This window comes from Bombina bombina, chromosome 5 (genome assembly GCF_027579735.1).
Source record: "Bombina bombina isolate aBomBom1 chromosome 5, aBomBom1.pri, whole genome shotgun sequence".
Taxonomy (NCBI): domain Eukaryota; kingdom Metazoa; phylum Chordata; class Amphibia; order Anura; family Bombinatoridae; genus Bombina; species Bombina bombina.
The window spans coordinates 176,778,201-176,795,228 of record NC_069503.1 but is presented as its reverse complement, the minus strand read 5'-3'; the positions used below and the strand labels follow the sequence as shown (position 1 = coordinate 176,795,228).

The 17,028-nt window shown below is 41.6% G+C and overlaps 1 protein-coding gene across 3 annotated transcripts in view; it reads right to left on the bottom strand.

The window, feature by feature from the left end:
* Positions 1-17,028, bottom strand: part of NUB1 (negative regulator of ubiquitin like proteins 1) — a 275,592-nt gene that overhangs the window by 82,497 nt on the left and 176,067 nt on the right. For all 3 annotated transcript variants that reach the window (XM_053713794.1, XM_053713795.1, XM_053713793.1), the window contains exons 10-12: positions 16,169-16,276; positions 15,318-15,470; positions 7,424-7,570 (exon numbers count right to left, since the gene is read on the bottom strand). In XM_053713794.1, coding sequence (XP_053569769.1) covers positions 7,424-7,570; positions 15,318-15,470; positions 16,169-16,276 — 408 coding nt within the window. The remainder of the gene's footprint in view (positions 1-7,423; positions 7,571-15,317; positions 15,471-16,168; positions 16,277-17,028) is intronic.

Sequence of the window (17,028 nt, the reverse complement as noted above, 5' to 3'; positions counted from 1 at the left end):
CACTAAAAAACTCTAAGCCATCTCCGTGGAGATGTTGCCTGTACAACGGCAAAGAGAATGACTGGGGTAGGCGGAGCCTAGGAGGGATCATGTGACCAGCTTTGCTGGGCTCTTTGCCATTTCCTGTTGGGGAAGAGAATATCCCACAAGTAAGGATGACGCCGTGGACCGGACACACCTATGTTGGAGAAATATATATTTACTGTTTATTAAAAACACGTTTACTGTCTTTAATTAAAAGGGAATCAGTAATACCATTTGTATTAGTTAGGGACAGTTTGTTATGATATTTTATGTTTGTTTTAGTACAGTATCCCACAAAAGTGAGTACACCCCTCACATTTTTGTAAATATGTTATTATAACTTTCCATGTGACAACACTGAAGAAATGACACTTTGCTACAATGTACAGTGGTGAGTGTACAGCCTATATAACAGTGTACATTTGCTGTCCCCTCAAAATAACTCAACACACAGCCAATAATGTCTAAACCGTTGGCAACAAAAGTGAGTACGCTCCTAAGTGGAAATGTCCAAATTGGGCCCAAAGTGTAAATATTTTGTCTGGCTACCATTATTTTCCAGCACTGCCTTAACCCTCTTGGGCATGGAGTTCACCAGAGCTTTACAGGTTGCCACTGGAGTCCTCTTCCACTTCTCCATGACGACATCACAGAGCTGATGGATGTTAGAGACCTTGCGCTCCACCACCTTCCATTTCAGGATGCCCCACAGATGGCTCAATAGGGCTTAGGTCTGAAGACATGCTTGGCCAGTACATCACCTTTACTCTCAGCTTCTTTAGCAAGGCAGTGTTCGTCTTTGAGGTGTGTTTGGGGTCGTTATGTTGGAATACTGCCTTGCGGCCCAGTCTCCGAAGGGAGGGGATCATGTTCTGCTTGAGTATGTCACAGTACATGTTGGCATTCAGGGTTACCTAAATGAACTGTAGCTCCCCAGTGCCGGCAGCACACATGCAGGCCCAGACCATGACAATCCCACCACCATGCTTGACTGTAGGCAAGACACACTTCTCTTTGTACTCCTCACCTGGTTGCCGCCACACACGTTTGACACCATCTCAACCAAATAAGTTTATCTTGGTCTCATCGGACCACAGGACATGGTTCCAGTAATCCATGTCCTTAGTCTGCTTGTCTTCAGCAAATTGTTTGCGGACTTTCTTGTGCATCATCTTTAGAAGAGGCTTCCTTCTGGGACGACAGCCATGCACCAATTTGATGCAGTGTGCGAGCACGTGCACTCAACTTCTTTGGTCGACCATGGCAAGGCCTGTTCTGAGTGGAACCTGTCCTGTGAAACCACTGTATGGTCTTGCCCACCGTGCTGCAGCTCAGTTTCAGGGTCTTTGCAATCTTCTTATAGCCTAGGCCATCTTTATGTAGTTCTTTGCCATGAGGTGCCATGTTGAACTTCCAGTGACCAGTATGAGAGAGTGTGAGAGGGATAACACCAAATTTAACACACCTGCTCTCCATTCACACCTGAGACTTTGTAACACTAACGAGTCACATGACACAGGAGAGGGAAAATGGCTAATTGGGCCCAATTTGGACATTTCCACTTAGGGGTGTACACAATTTTGTTGCCAACGGTTTAGACATTAATGGCTGTGTGTTGAGTTATACTGAGGGGGCAGCAAATGTACACTCACTACTTAACACTGAACAAATGACACTTGACAAATGACGCTACAATGTAGTCACATGAAAAACATAATTTATGCTTACCAGATAAATTCCTTTCTTTCCGATTAGGAAGAGTCCACTGCTTCATTCCTTACTGTTAGGAAATACAACACCTGGCCACCAGGAGGAGGCAGACACCCCAGCCAAACGCTTAAATATTCCTCCCACTTCCTCATTACCCCAGTTATTTTGCCGAGGGAACAAGGAAAAGTAGGAGAAACTCTCCCTATCCGGAATGAAAGGAATTTATCTGGTAAGCATAAGTTATGTTTTCCTTCCTAAGATAGGGAGAGTCCACGGCTTCATTCCTTACTGTTGGGAAAACTATACCCAAGCTCTAGAGGACATCAAACTTGTAAAATTTTGAAAAAAGTATGTAAGTAGGACCATGTAGCTTCCTTACAAATCTGATCCATAGAGACCTCGTTCTTAAAGGCCCAAGAGGAAACCACTGCTCTAGTGGAATGAGCCGTTATCCTATCAGGAGGACGATGTCCCGCTGTCTAAGAGGATGACTCTCCTTAACCAAAAAGATAGGGAAGTCGAAGTAGCCTTCTGCCCCTTTCCCGAATAGACAACAAAGAGGAAGATTGTCTAAACTCCTTAGTAGCCTGAAGATAGAACTTCAAGGTGCGAACCACATCCAAATTGTGAAGTAAGCGTTCCTTCCATGAAGAAGGATTAGGACACAAAGAAGGAACCACAATCTCCTGATTGATATTGCGATCTGACACAACCTTAGGAAGAAAACCTAATTTAGTACGTAAAAGTTTCTTATCTGCATGAAAAACCAGATAAGGGGGCTCACATTGCAAAGCAGAGATTTCAGAAACTCTGTGCACAGAGGCAATAGCCAATAAAAAGAGAACCTTCCAAGATAACAATTTAATGTCAACGGAATGCAGAGGTTCAAACGGAACCTGTTGCAAAACCCGAAGAACAAGATTTAGGCTCCAAGGAGGAGCCTCAGATCTAAACACAGGTCAGATCCTAATCAGAGCCTTAACAAAGGACTGCACGCCTGGAAGCTCAGTCAGTCTCTTGTGCAATAAAACCGACAGTGCCGAAATCTGTCCCCTCAGGGAACTAGCAGAAAAGCCCTTCTTCAGCCCATCCTGGAGAAAAGATAAGATCCTGGCAACTTTAACTCTGTGCCAGGAAAAACCACTCTCTTCACACCAGAATAAGTAGGTCCTCCACACCTTGTGGTAGATACGCAGAGTAATTGGTTTACGAGTTTGAATAAGAGTATCAATGACACTCTCAGAAAAACCTCTTTTGGCTAAGACCAAGCGTTTAATATCCACGCAGTCAGCCTCAGAGAATCTAGATTTTGATGAACAAATGGACCTTGTATAAACAGGTCTCTGCGACAAGGTAACTTCCATGGAGAAGATGAGGACATCCACACTAGATCCACAATCCGCGTCCTTCGCGGCCACGATGGAGCAATCAGGATTATTGATAGCCGCTCCTGCTTGATGCAGGCCACCACTCGAAGAAGAGGCAGTAATGGAGGAAAAAGATATATGTTTGAACCTCCAGGGCACTGCTAGTGCATCTATTTGATCCGCTTAGGGATCCCTTGACCTTAACCCGTACCTGGGTAGCTTGGTATTGAGACGGGATGCCATGAGATCTATTTCTGGCATCCCCCACTTGCATATCTCTGCAAACACCTTGGGATGGAGAGACCATTCCCCTGGATAGAAGGATTGCCTGCTGAGAAAATCCGCCTCCCAGTTGTCTACACCCGGAATATGTATCGCTGACAGTGAACAGCAGAATCTGAGATACTTCCTTTATCACCAAGGAACTTCTTCTTCCCCCCACCGAGGTTATATTGTCTGATTGGAATCTGATAAATTGGGATGAACCCAGAAGTGGCCAAGCCTTCAAGGCCTTGAAGATTGTCCATAGTTCAAAAATATTGATCGGGAGGGAGGACTCCTCCTGAGTCCACAAACCCTGTGCCTTCCTGGCACCCCAAACCGTTCCCCATCCGGATAGGCTTGCGTCCGTAATCACAATCTCCCAGGATGGTCTTAAAAAGCAAGTCCCTCGGGACAGATTATCTGGACAGAGCCACCAAGAGAGCGATTCTCTCGACCGGCTATAAAAGGTACTATTAATAATCCATCTAGGCAGTACGCTAGAATAGTTAACGATAACTATTCTAGCGTACTGCCTAGATGGATTATTAATAGTACCTTTTACAAGTAAATTATTAATACAAAAATATCACTAAATAAAAGTGCTGTTACATTGGATCTAATAGACACACATAGTCATCCTATGATTAATATACCTAAATTGAATTTACCTGTGTTTCAATAAAGTATCTATTTTTTATGCAAGCATTCCCCTAGAAGAGATTACATTATTCCAATTATAAGTCACTTCTGATATTAATCTACACACATTGACGTCTCCATCTTGAAGGAAGGGACACTGAGAAATTTGTTTAAGCACTTTAGGTCCAGAATTGGGCGGAAAGTTCCCTCCTTCTTTGGGACCATGAAAAGGTTTGAATAAAACCCCAAACCTCTTTCTTTGATAGGCACCGGGACAACAACTCCTAAGGAGGATAGATCCCAACGCACCATAGAGAGGCATCGCTCTTTTCTGGTCTGGTAGACAGATTCGAGAGAAGGAATCTGCCCCTTGGCGGATGAGATTTGAAGCCTCTCTTGTATCACTGAGATACCACCTCCTGGACCAACAGATCCTGTACGTTCTTGAACCAGGCGTCTGAAAAAAGAGACAGTCTGCCCCCTACACAATCTGATCCTGAATCAGGGGCCGGCCTTTCATGCTGATTTGTTTTGGCGGGCTTCTTATTCTGCTTGGATTTATTCCAGGACTGAGCTGGCTTCCAAGTACTCTTGGGTTGCTCGGGATTAGAGGAGGATTGTTGTTGTTGGGATTTGTCAGAATGAGAACGAAAATTAGAAGATTGTCATCCCTTAGACGTGTTCTTCTTATCTTGTGGTAGGAAGTCACCCTTGCCTCCGGTAACCTTAGAAATAAGGAAGTCCAGGCCTGGACCAAATAAAATCTATTTTTACCTTGAAGGGAAGAGAAAGAAGTCATATCCGCAGATCAAGACTTCAACCAGAGTGCCCAGGGGGTTAGGACCGCAAAGCCAGAGGCCTTTCCATTTAGACAAATCATTTGCGCATCACAGATAAAAGAATTAGCAATTCTCAGAGCTTTAATTCTGTCTTGAATATCCTCAAGGAGAGACTCCACCTCATTGAGTTCCAACAAAGAGTTGCACCAGTAGGTAGCTGCTCCAGCAACCGCAGCCGCCGGTTGAAACAAAAATCCTGTATGTTGAAACATCTTTCTCAGAATGGTTTCCATTTTCTTATCCATCAGCTCTCTGAACGAAGAACTATCCTCAGGAGGTATAGTAGTACGTTTAGCAAGCGTAGAGATAGCACAATCCACCTTAGGAATGGAGCCCCACAAATCCAGTTGAGAGTCCGAGACAGGGAACAACTTTTTAAAAGTAGACGAGGGGGAAAAGGAAGAACCAAATCTTTACCATTCGTTCTTAATAATGTTCGCCATCTTAACTGGCACAGGAAAAGTAAAAGAAACTATCCTGTCTTCGTAAACTCTGTCTTATTTAGGTATCATAGGTTCTTCAGGCAGTGCGGCCTCTGGAACCTCTAACGTAGACAGAACCTCCTTTAATAAAAAACGCAAGTGCTCACTTTTAAATCTAAAGGAAGGTTCCTCCACAGCAGGAGGCTTAGACGCTAAGAATTCCGACCCAGAAAGTTCACCCTCTGAAGCTACAGAGATTAACTCATCATCGGATAACGGGGACATAATAGCTAAATCCGATAAATATTTAGATGACTCCGAGTCAGGAGAGCTATGTTTAACCTTTCTCTTGCTTTTGTTAGAGCGAGGTAATGTACTGAGGGCCGTAGACACCACCGTTTGTAGCTGCGCGGCAAAGTCCGCAGGAAGAAGGCCCCCTCCAGATGGAGGATTAGCTGTACTATGGGGAACTGCATGTGGAGTGGATAATGTAGCAAGGGTAGTAATCTCACGGGACGCCGAGGGACTAAGAACCTTAGCAGGCTTGTCTCCCTTCTTAGACTTAACGGTGTTAAGGCATGTGGAATATAATTGAGTGGGTGGGAAAACCACGGCCTCCTAACAATATAAACAGGTATGATTTAGTACAGAAGAAGGAGTACCTTCTAACATGTCAGAGTCCTCCATAGCTTGTTTTGTTTTTTTTTATCATAGAAAACTGCGCCTTTATAATTCCAATGGCTGGGGCACTCACCACTTCCTAGACCCAGACAGTTAACAGAGGAAACGCTCTCCTCAGGTTCAAGTCTCATAGAAATGAACATAGACCACACCCGGTCACATGGAGTGCAAGACAGTACTTCACTTGTTATTACAACTACAGCAAGTAAAAAGAGCTGTGTAACACTTTCAAAAACGAAAGTGAAACTTAAAAGTGAAACCTCTTTGTTCCAGCCAAAAACACACAGTCTATCAGCCCGGGGAAAAAAAAATCACACAAAACAGCATGTAAATAATTAATACACTGATTAATTGACCCAAACTGTTCAATAAACCCCCTTCAGAGAATATTAACCCTGGATATTATCAAGGTATAACTGTGACCCTGTTATAACGTTTTATGTGTAAAAATTTAAACAATCTTACCTCCATGATCCATGCTGTGGAACAGAACACAGCCTCTCAAGTGTGACAGTCTTATAGCAGCGCTCCTGACATAGACTTGAGTGAGAGAAAGCAGGCAGTGAAACACTGATTGCTTAGGAGCTGTTAGCAGTAGTCTGGATGGTTTCGCAGAAAAACTTTCCCTGCATCTCCAGACTCTAACTTTCATCAATACTCTCACTGAGAGGTTAACATGACTTCTTAAAACTCCAGTCTTATCTCCAAGGGCAGATACCCTTTTTTTTCTCCAAATCTTCTGACACTTCTCTGCCACCTGCTAACGTGACGAAAGGCAAAGAATAACTGGGGTAATGAGGAAGTGGGAGGGATATTTAAGCCTTTGGCTGCGGTCTTTGCCTCCTCCTGGTGGCCAGATGTTGTATTTCCCAACAGTAAGAAATGAAACCGTGGACTCTCCCTTTCTTAGGAAGGAAAGATATAATTAAATATTTACAAAAATGTTAGGGGTGTACTCACTTTTGTGGGATACTGTAAATATCAAGGAAGTGAAATACAGAACTGTGATATAGGCTCAGATTCAGTTTATCCAATGCATCCATACCCAACTATGTCAAAGGGATTACATATGTGTTTTTGGAATTTAAACACGCAATTTTCCTCAATTACAATGTTTAAAAAAATTGTAAATTTAATGTCTTTTAAACCACTGGGATAAGAAACCCTAAAACATTAGTTTTCAATAAAGTAATATAATCATAGTTCAATAATAAATAACAGACTAAGAGTCAATAAATTACAGGCCATTAATTATTTGGAATTTTTTTTTGGGATGTTCTGGCCATATTGTACACTAAGTTCCCCATACAAACAGCTTTATAAACAACCAAGTGTACTTGGCATCTTAAATACAGATGTTATCACCCTAGATGGAAAATATGTTTTGCTGTTTAAAAATTGGGAAACTTTATCTTTTTTGGACGAAGTGATGCTTGTGGCACAGATTCGGTTGGTTTTCCAAGCAAATCAAACTAACCTGAACAGCACGTTCTATGTCCCCATCAGTCTGGCTAAGAGCATCAGCAGCAGCTTGTTCCGAATAGCCCATTCCTCTCAAGATATTTATTTTATCCAGCCTCTTCCTACGTTTTTCCCTTTCTTCTTTTTTAATTTTTGCCTTTTCCTTTTTCATAAAAAAAAAATGAGACTGAATTACAAACTCATACAATGATTGAGATGTGAAAGAAAACAATACACTATTCTTGTCTTGGGGTTTTGCTACATTGCCACTACATTAAATACTACATTTATTATATACATAATGAGGTTCTTAAAACAAAAAAGATTAGCCTGAGAATAATAAACATTTTTTTAATTATATTAGTTATTTCAATTTTGAAAAATAAGAATAAAGCTTTAGTATCCCATACCTCCCAGCATTTGTGGCTATTAGGCGCACAGGAGGTTGATACGGGCCCGTCACCATTTTGTGGGTGGAGCCCTGTTGGAAGGCATCTTGGGTGCTTAGTGGGTGGGATTGTGGGTGTGTCTGGGTGGTCTGTGGGTGTGTCTGAAGTTTGTGGGTGTTTCTGGGTGTTCAATGAGAGGGGCTAATTGAAATTCTGTAGATAGAGACAAATGGCTGACTCAAAGGAATAGAGCTCAGAATCAAGGACTGTCCTCACAAATAGGGACAGTTGAGAGGTCTGGGTACCGCCATGTTGAAACCTTGGTTTTTCTTCTCTGCTGAGGCCATTTAGAGACAGCAATAAATAGGTCACTAGAGGGTGCAACCAAGTGGTAAGTCTGGCGGCTGCACTTCCCTTTTAAAAGGAATTCAAAAACCCACAATTTTTAGTATGATATTAGAAAAATGGGACAATAAATTATGAAAGTATATTGCAATTTTAACCACATACAATTAAAAATGTCATAATACAATCTCAAAGTGTTTAATGTCCTTTTAACAGAAATTTAACTTCAGTAAATAAACATATTTCCCAGTCTGGAAAAAACTAATAATATCTCATCAATCTCCATTTAGCATAGTTCTCATAATGTACTTGCACCATCTGTAATGCAATGATATTTATTGTAAATTTTAGGAGGATGTTTTCCATGTGACTATACCACTATCTATTATATTACAGACAAGTAATATAAAGCAGTATTTAATATAACATGTAATTAATCTCCATCAAGTATGAATGTATATGGGCTCTGTAACAATACTTACAGAAAGGGAATATAAACTTAGAAAGAGTACTAGAGAAGTATGCAAAATCTGAATATAGGGCAGACTTTGTGAATAATAATACATTTCTTAAAGGGACAAAGTGTAAAAAGAAAATACTCTGAAGTGTTTGAGCATCCTAATTTTCATATTACTTGCATATAACCATATGTTTAACCCCTGCAAGCACATAGTTAAAGTTAGCTGCCAGGCAGTAATGCTGAACACATCTGGTGATCCAATGATGAGATGCATATGTAATTAGCCACCAATCAACATCAAACTCCCAGCGGTGCATTGCTTACCTTCCAAAACCTTAATATCTTGTTATAAAATAACATGTTACAATACATAACAGGATTTCATCTTGAAGATTGCTTGTATTTTGCAAGGCCTGTTTTTCATTATAATGAAATGGGAGAGATATGAGATATTGATCTGAATATGCAAAAACAGCTATGATATCTGCACCTGCCATCCAATGAAAACATAGGTCTCCTAGTGACCCTGCACCTCCCTTGATCAAACATTTAGTGACTACATCATGATATCTCCCCTAGATTCCTATAATGCATAACAGGCTCCACAGAAATGCACTATAAACCAAAAGTATGCCGACACCCCTACTAATTATTGAGTCCAGATGCTTGCCACACCCATTGCTAACAGGTGCAAAAAATCCAGCATATAGTCATAAAGATTCTATAGACAAACTTTGGCAGTGAAATGGAAGTGACGTTAAATATGGCACTGTCATTAGAAGTCACCTTAGCCAGAAGTCAGTTTGTGAAATTTATGCTTTACTAAATCTGCCCCAGTCAACTGTTAGTGTCATTACTGAGAAGTGAAAGGATCTAGGAGCAACAATAGCCCAGCCACAAAGTGACCAAGAAAACTCACGGAGCAGGACTGCTGAAGCCCGTAGCACATAAATATCACCTATTACATGTTGCGTCACTCACTACTGCCTCTGCACATAAGCCTCACATCACTGCAGTCTGGAGCAGTGGAAACGGTGAGCAAGGAGAACGAGGCCCATGAAGTGCGTAACCTTAAAGATCTTTCAGCTGAATGTTCACAAACTTCCACAGACGGACACCAAAATTGTGTGGAAAGGCTTCTCAACAGTGGCTGTTATAGGGAGGGCCAACTCCGTATAAATGCCTATTGTTTTGAAATGGAATTTCAAACAAGCTCATGTAGGTGTGATGGTCAGGCATCCACATACTTTTGCCATATAGTGTATGAACCAATGAGATCTTAGAGTGGATGGGAAGATTTAAGTAATACTTTTATACATGCGTAGTATATATAGGCATATATAAATAAGTATATATCAGCAATTAAGCATCTGCAATCCAAAATATATGTATACATGTTTTAAATGCATTTAAACTGTAATTTACATTTGTATTACTCTACAATCTAGACACATATTACTCATTAGCATATTTTTCGTATCTCCTTTGCTTTGGCATATATAATTGAGTTCCTGCACAGATTTACCGATCGCTGTAAAGAATGTTGCAGTGTAATGGATCTAAAGTCTGCTTGATACAATCCCACCTATCAGAAGGTAAACTGCAGGGAAATGGGCAAAAATAAATATTAATACACTATTACATTTTTTTATGGGGAATTACATTTGAGTTTAATGTCCCTTTAAGTGACTATTACACAAGCGTACCATAAAAATACCAATTCTGCAACTTTAAAACAAAAGATCATATTAGCATGTCAAATAAATGCAATTCTTTTCAAGGATTTTCCTTGATCTGCATCACTCTGAGCTAATTTACAATTACAATGACTGTATCTTTTAACTGACGATTTCAAAGTGGGCCTTATTGGAAAGTGCTGAATTTACGCAGTTGCCAGACAACTAAAGCAGAACGCTACAGTGCCAATAATCTCATTAGCAGCAACGCTGAAAACATTAGATACGCACAGACTGCTGCCAATAACATAACATGTTAGGTGGTTGCATGGTACTTATTAGGGCAGGATCATATTGGAGCCGCTGTTGATAGTGCTAATAGTATTCAAGGAGATAAAAATCCAGGTGTCAAATTAATAAATAAATTAATAATTGTTGCATAATGGAAGCTGCTACTTAATAGCAAAACTATTCAATGACAGCTGCAAAAGGCATGTTCTTCTTAAACGGGAAGAGTCCACAGCTGCATTCATTACTTCTGGGAAATACAGAACCTGGCCACCAGGAGGAGGCAAAGACGCCCCAGTCAAAGGTTTAAATACCTCCTCCACTTCCCTCATCCCCCAGTCATTCTTTGCCTTTCGTCACAGGAGGTTGGCAGAGAAGTGAATTCGGTTTAGTCTCTTATGGGGAGTGGAGTTTTAAGTAGTCCTGTCAGCCTCTCAGTGAGAGCATGGATGAAAAGTTAGAGTCCGGAGATGCAGGGAGAGTCTTTCTGTGAAACCATCCCAACTCATATTAACAGCTCCATAGGCAATCAGCGTTGACGAGTTTCTCTGCCTGCTTTCTTTGCTCAAGTCCATGTTAGAAGCAACCCTACTATTTGTCACACATGAAGGGCCGTGTTCCTGTTCCACGGCTTAGATTCTGGTGAGATCGTTTTATTTTACTTTCTATACGTGTATGTAATGTATATGAATAAGTCAGGGTCTCAGTGGGACTCCTTTATCTTTTGGAATCATGGGTTAATATCTCCTGAGGGAGGTTATTGAACAGGGGGACTTTAATCATGTTTGTTATGTGATTCTGTCTGCTAATGTGTAGTGATGCTTGGGCTCGTGGCTATTTCGGAACATACCGGCCTTTTTTGTCAGGCTGCGCAGTCTTTATGGACTGGTGTGCTTTTCTTTGGAATGCACGGTGCACCTTGTGACCGGGCATAGTCAAGTTTCTGTTCTCTATTTCCGTATTCCTGAGGGAATCTGTTTCGCTAGTTGTCTGGGTCATAGGAGGTGGTAAGTGCCCCAGCCATTGGGGGTGTAAGGTGCCATTTTTTATCCATAATTTCAATCACCAGTTATGGAGGATTCTGATTTTGTGGAGACAGATGTCTCTGATTCAGATTCTACTTCTTGTGAAGAATATGAAATGGCCCGGGTAATCCATGCCCATCAGTTATGTTCCGAATGCCGCTTTAGAGTGCTCTTTTCTCTTGAATCGGGGAACTTAGAGTCCATATCCTGCGGGGGGGCGCGCCCTAGATCCTTCTTTTGCTACGCAAGCAGTCCCAAATGCCGTTACCCCTTCTCCGGAAGGCGGCTTGTTTCTTCCAGAAGTTACGGAACGGTTTCACACGGCCATATCTATGGCGTTGGCGCATTTATATCTTCCTGGAAGATACTGTCCGTGTTCTGCTAACCAGGGCTCGTCGGGCGTGGGTTCGTATGCATCAGATCAGCCATCTGGGGAAGCGGTTTCCTCTGAGGCTTCAGGGGTTTAACCCTCGGGGCCGGGGTCATCAGTTGCCCCAGCGGAGGTAAGTCTTGCCTTTTGTTATAGACTGGCGTGCCTTCGTGTCCTTCTGAGGCGTGTTTTGGCAGTGCTGGAGGATTCCAATCCTAATGGGTCAATGGATCCTCTGTCTTTCGTTCCAGACGGCAAGCTGGGTTAGACACATGGGGATGTCAATATCCTTGGCGTCTCCATTTTTCTTTTTTTTTGGGGTATCTTATTCCAGTTCTGAGCTTTGGAAGAATTGGGCCTTGGTCCTGTTAGTGTGTCCATTCTTGGGAGTTCACCTGCGGGTGCTGCCTTCATTTACTTTGATCCGGTTAGGATGTATTTTATTTTATTTTGAGAAGCTCATGTCTGTTATAGTTTTTCCTTTTGGAAAACATTTCTTTTCTGGAATTTGATACTAGCGATTTTGTGGTCACTTTAGCACTTCCGCGGAAGTTTGATAATAAGTGTTAGGACATTGTTATGTCTATCGTTTGTTTTGTCTGTCCCTACAGGGATTCGACTTTTCTGTGGCCTTGGTCATTTCCGAGGTGGTCCTGGTCGGGCACTAGTTTTTCTGTTCCTTTATGTTTATATCATCCACGTGGTACCCGTTATAACTGGCTGGTCTGGTTGGGGTGCCGAGTTTGCTCACTCTGGTGAGGAGTTCGTTTTTCTTGATTTTATATGTTATAGGAGGCCTTTTGTTTCTAGACGTTAGGCTGGTCCTCGTTATTCCTTTGGGTGGGGCATCAGAGGGGATTGGGCTCAGTCCTCAATGTCCTGTTCCTGATTGTTAGTGGGGTTACCATGGTCGGATCCTGCTAAGGCTTACTCTGGGGGTTCCTGAGGTCCTTTGGCCTCGGAGCTAGAGTTCTCTTCCCGATGGGGTTGGAAGTTCAGATGACTCTTTGGATATCCGTGGTACCAGCTTGGGTAGCGATTCTCGTCTCCCTTATGGGTATTTTTTTTTTTTGGATTGTCCTTTGTGAATCCTTGGTGACTATACCTCTTCCTTATGGGGTCGAGGTTACTGTGCCACTTTTTCCCCTTCATTGGCCATCTGTTTTTCTGGAAGCTCGGGTTTTTGGCCCTTTGTTTCTCCCTAAGGTATCTCGGCTGCTTCCATATTTTTGAAAGCTCTGGAGATTGTGTTGTCTCTTTTTCCTGCGGTTGCCCCTACTAGGCGTTTAGGTTGCCTACGGCCACGCCACCCTGAATGAGCCCAATCCCGTCTGGTCTCAGGAGATAAGCAGGGTTGGGCTTGGTTAGTACTTGGAATGCTCGTTCATTCGTAAATTCCTTGAGCTGTAGGGGTTTCTGGGAGATTGATCAGGAGAGGAATTTTTGGAGACTATTAATCTTCTCGATATAGATCTCTAGGTTTTTGAGAGCTGTTCTCTTGTAAGTTTTCCTTAGTTTTTAGACTTATTGTCCCTCGAGGGGTTAAGCTCCCTGTCTCTGGAATACTTATGTGAATGTTCAGTGTCCAAGGTCCCCTAAACACGGCTGTGATTGCATAACCTATGGTGCAAGGTCTTCTCCGGATGGGGTAGCCCGTGGGTTCCTCAGGGGTTATTTATTTGAAGCTGCTCCGGATGTTCAGTTTTATGTCCCTGATCCTTGTCTTGACTGGACGTTTTTGGGGTTTTCTGTGTCCTGATCTCTTAGATGGATCTGGACGGCCCAGTTTTCCGGTTCCGGAACGTCCTCTTGTCTCTTCGGCTGGGTTTTCTTTCTTTTAACGGAGAATTTGAATTCTTCTGGCCGGCTGTAGTGGCTGGATGGTTCCTGTCAAATTGGTATTGTCCTTTTGACGTCTGTCTACAGTTTTACGCTTCATGCCCGTGGGCGGGTGCTTATGTTTGCGTTTCCCCTCCTTTTGGGGGTGGACTGGGCATACCACAGTATCCACCTGGTGCCCGGAGGTCCTTCTCTTCCTCTGTTCAGTGGGGTCCTCCCTGCCTTGTGTGCAGGATGTCATGTGACAGGTTGGATCTGGTGTCATGCCGTTTCTGACCCAGTAATGCACAAATTTACCACTATCAAGGGAAATAAAGTATACATCTAGTGAACACCTTGGTATTTTGTATCAAAAGGAAGCAAATAAAAAAAAATGAATGCATAATATGAGACTATTAACAACTGAATGAGTAAATATGGCTGGAGTGGCTCTATAATGCATCTCACATTGCTGCTATTTCCTAAGTCACCATTAAACTTCGAGGGTGTCCTTGTCAAGTGTGTCAGTCATGCCCATCCGGTGAGCCCCTAATCCCCTGCTACAGCTACCTTCTACTTGAGGCTATACTGTCCATATATCTATTATGTATTTTATATTTATTTTATGTAATTGAAAACGTTGTCATAGAGCTAGTGTCAGAATAAAAGGGACATGCGACATAACTATTTTCTGTCAAGATTTAGATAGAGCATGCAGTTTTAAACAACTTTCTAATTTTCTTTCTCTTGGTATCTTTTATTGAAAATCAGGGCTGTAAGTTCAGGGTTGTGACCGTGTCTGGAGCACTATATGGCAGCAGTTTGCAAGTATGTTATTTAGTGATTCAGACACCTACCGAGGTATCGCTTCAACAAAGAATACCATGGGAACAAACCAAATTTTATAAAAGTAGTAAAGTGGAAACGTTTATAAAACGATTTGTTCTGTCTGAATCACAAAATTTGTTTCTTTATATCCCTTTAACCCTTTGAGTGCTAAGCACTTTCCCACCTGGGTGCTAAGATTTTTTATGTTTTTTTTATTTTTTGAATAATTTTTTTTAAACCCCCAAGACTTACACTATTGGAAAGGTTAGGCGACCTTTCCAATGGTGAGTCTTGGGGGTCTGTAGCTGCTTAGATGCCTGAGATACAGGCATCTAAGCAGCATGCCCCCTGCTCCTATACTTAACATTGTTAAGTATAAATAAAGTTGCGCAGTGACATCATCACTTTAATGCGCGTGACGTCACCACGCAAAACAGGAAGCCCAGGCGATGCCTGTCACTCTACAGGCACGATCTCCGAGGATAGGAGAGGGTGGGAGTCCCCAGATCTCCCTCAAGGTGGGAGAGTGCTAGCGACGGCTCTGAACCGTCATCAGCACCAGAGTGGGAAACTCTGTGATGGCTCAGAGCCGTCATTAGCACTCAAAGGGTTAAATAATGAATTTCTGTGGTTTTTGCATGTACAGAATGGCTAAAGCATCTGGCTTGGACATAAGCTCAGCAAAAAGAAAGTGTGAACATTTCTCATTACCTCTCTTTTGGAGGCAATATGGTTTGCAGCATGCTCTACGTTCCCATCGCACGCTCTTAGAGCCAGACGAGCCTCCTGTGCTGTACAACCTAGCTGTAATAGGTTCTCGACTTTTGTTGGGTCTATAGAAAGCTCGCTGTATAAGCTCTGCGCCTGCAAAAAACAAAACATAACAAGACATGAAAGGGACATGAAACCCAAAATTTTCTTTCGTGATTTAGAAAGAGCATGGAATTGTAAACAACTTTCCAATTTACTTTTATTATCTAATTTGCTCCATTCTCTTAATATTCTTTGTTGAAAAACATATATAAATAGGCTCAGTAGCTGCTGATTGGTGGCTTCACATAGATGCCTCGTATTATTGGCTCAACCATGTGCATTGCTATTTCTTCAACAAAGGATATCTAAATAATGAAGCAAATTAGATAATAGAAGTAAATTGGAATGTTGTTTAAAATTGTGTTCTCTATCTGAATCATGAAAGAAAAGAAAATGGGTTTAATTTCCTTTTAAACTCTAAATGCTAGATAGAATGATATATTCAAAGCAAAGATTAGCCGGAGGATAATATGCAGATGTATTTCTGTAAAGTTATATTAGTTGTTTATTAAAAAAAAAAAAAAAGTGCAAAACTTTAGTGTTCATAAAGCCATGGGCGTTGTAACCTAGGTTTGTTTAGGCCAATTAGGTACATTTATAAATGAGTCACCAGAGTGTGCAACAAATGGCTGTGTGGAATAGAAGAGTGCCAAGTCTGGCGTTTGCACTTACAGTACTAACAAGGCCACATCCTTAACAACTCCCCTTAAAAAACCCACCCCCAAAATTAGCCTTGATTTAGGACTTACCCGGGCAAGTTTTACAGTTGCCTCTTTGGCTTTACCGCTGTGGTAACTCACAATTCCTTGCAACAGATAAAGCCTCAGAAATAAGACCTTCTCTCTTCCATAACTACCCTACAAGAAACAGAAGGAGGAAGATACGTCACTGAAAATGTCACTAACATGAATATAAAACTTGCATTGTCATTTATATTAATATCATAATCACACATCATTTGCATATGAGTTTTAAAAACAGTTGTCACACTATATATTTCATTCACAGGGTAACATCTTAGCACAAGTCAACTGTATTTGTCTGTTAATAATTAAAGGGACACTAAACTCAACATTTTTCGTTCATGATTAAGGTAGAGAATACAATTTTAAAAGACATTCCAATTTACTTCTATTATCTAATTTGCTTCATTCTTTAGATTTCCTTTGTTGAAGAAATAGCAAAGCACATGGGTGAGGCATCTGTGCGCAGCCACCAATCAGCAGCTACTGAGCCTATCTAGATATGCTTTTCAGCAAAAGAATCTCAAGAGAATGAAGCAAATTAGATAATAGAAGTAAATTAGAAAGTTGTTTAAAATTGCCTGCTCTTTCTAAATCATGAAAGAAAAAATGTGGGTTTCATGTCCTTTTAACACCTAATATTATTTCTATTAGTATGGCCCTGCTAGTGCTTCTACCAGTGCTCCTGCAAGAGCTCCTATTAGGGCCTTTAAAAAAAGAACACACATACACACGCACATATACACACACACACACATATACACACACACATATACACACACACACACACATATACACACACACACACATATACACACACACATATACACATACACACATATATACACACACACACACATATACAC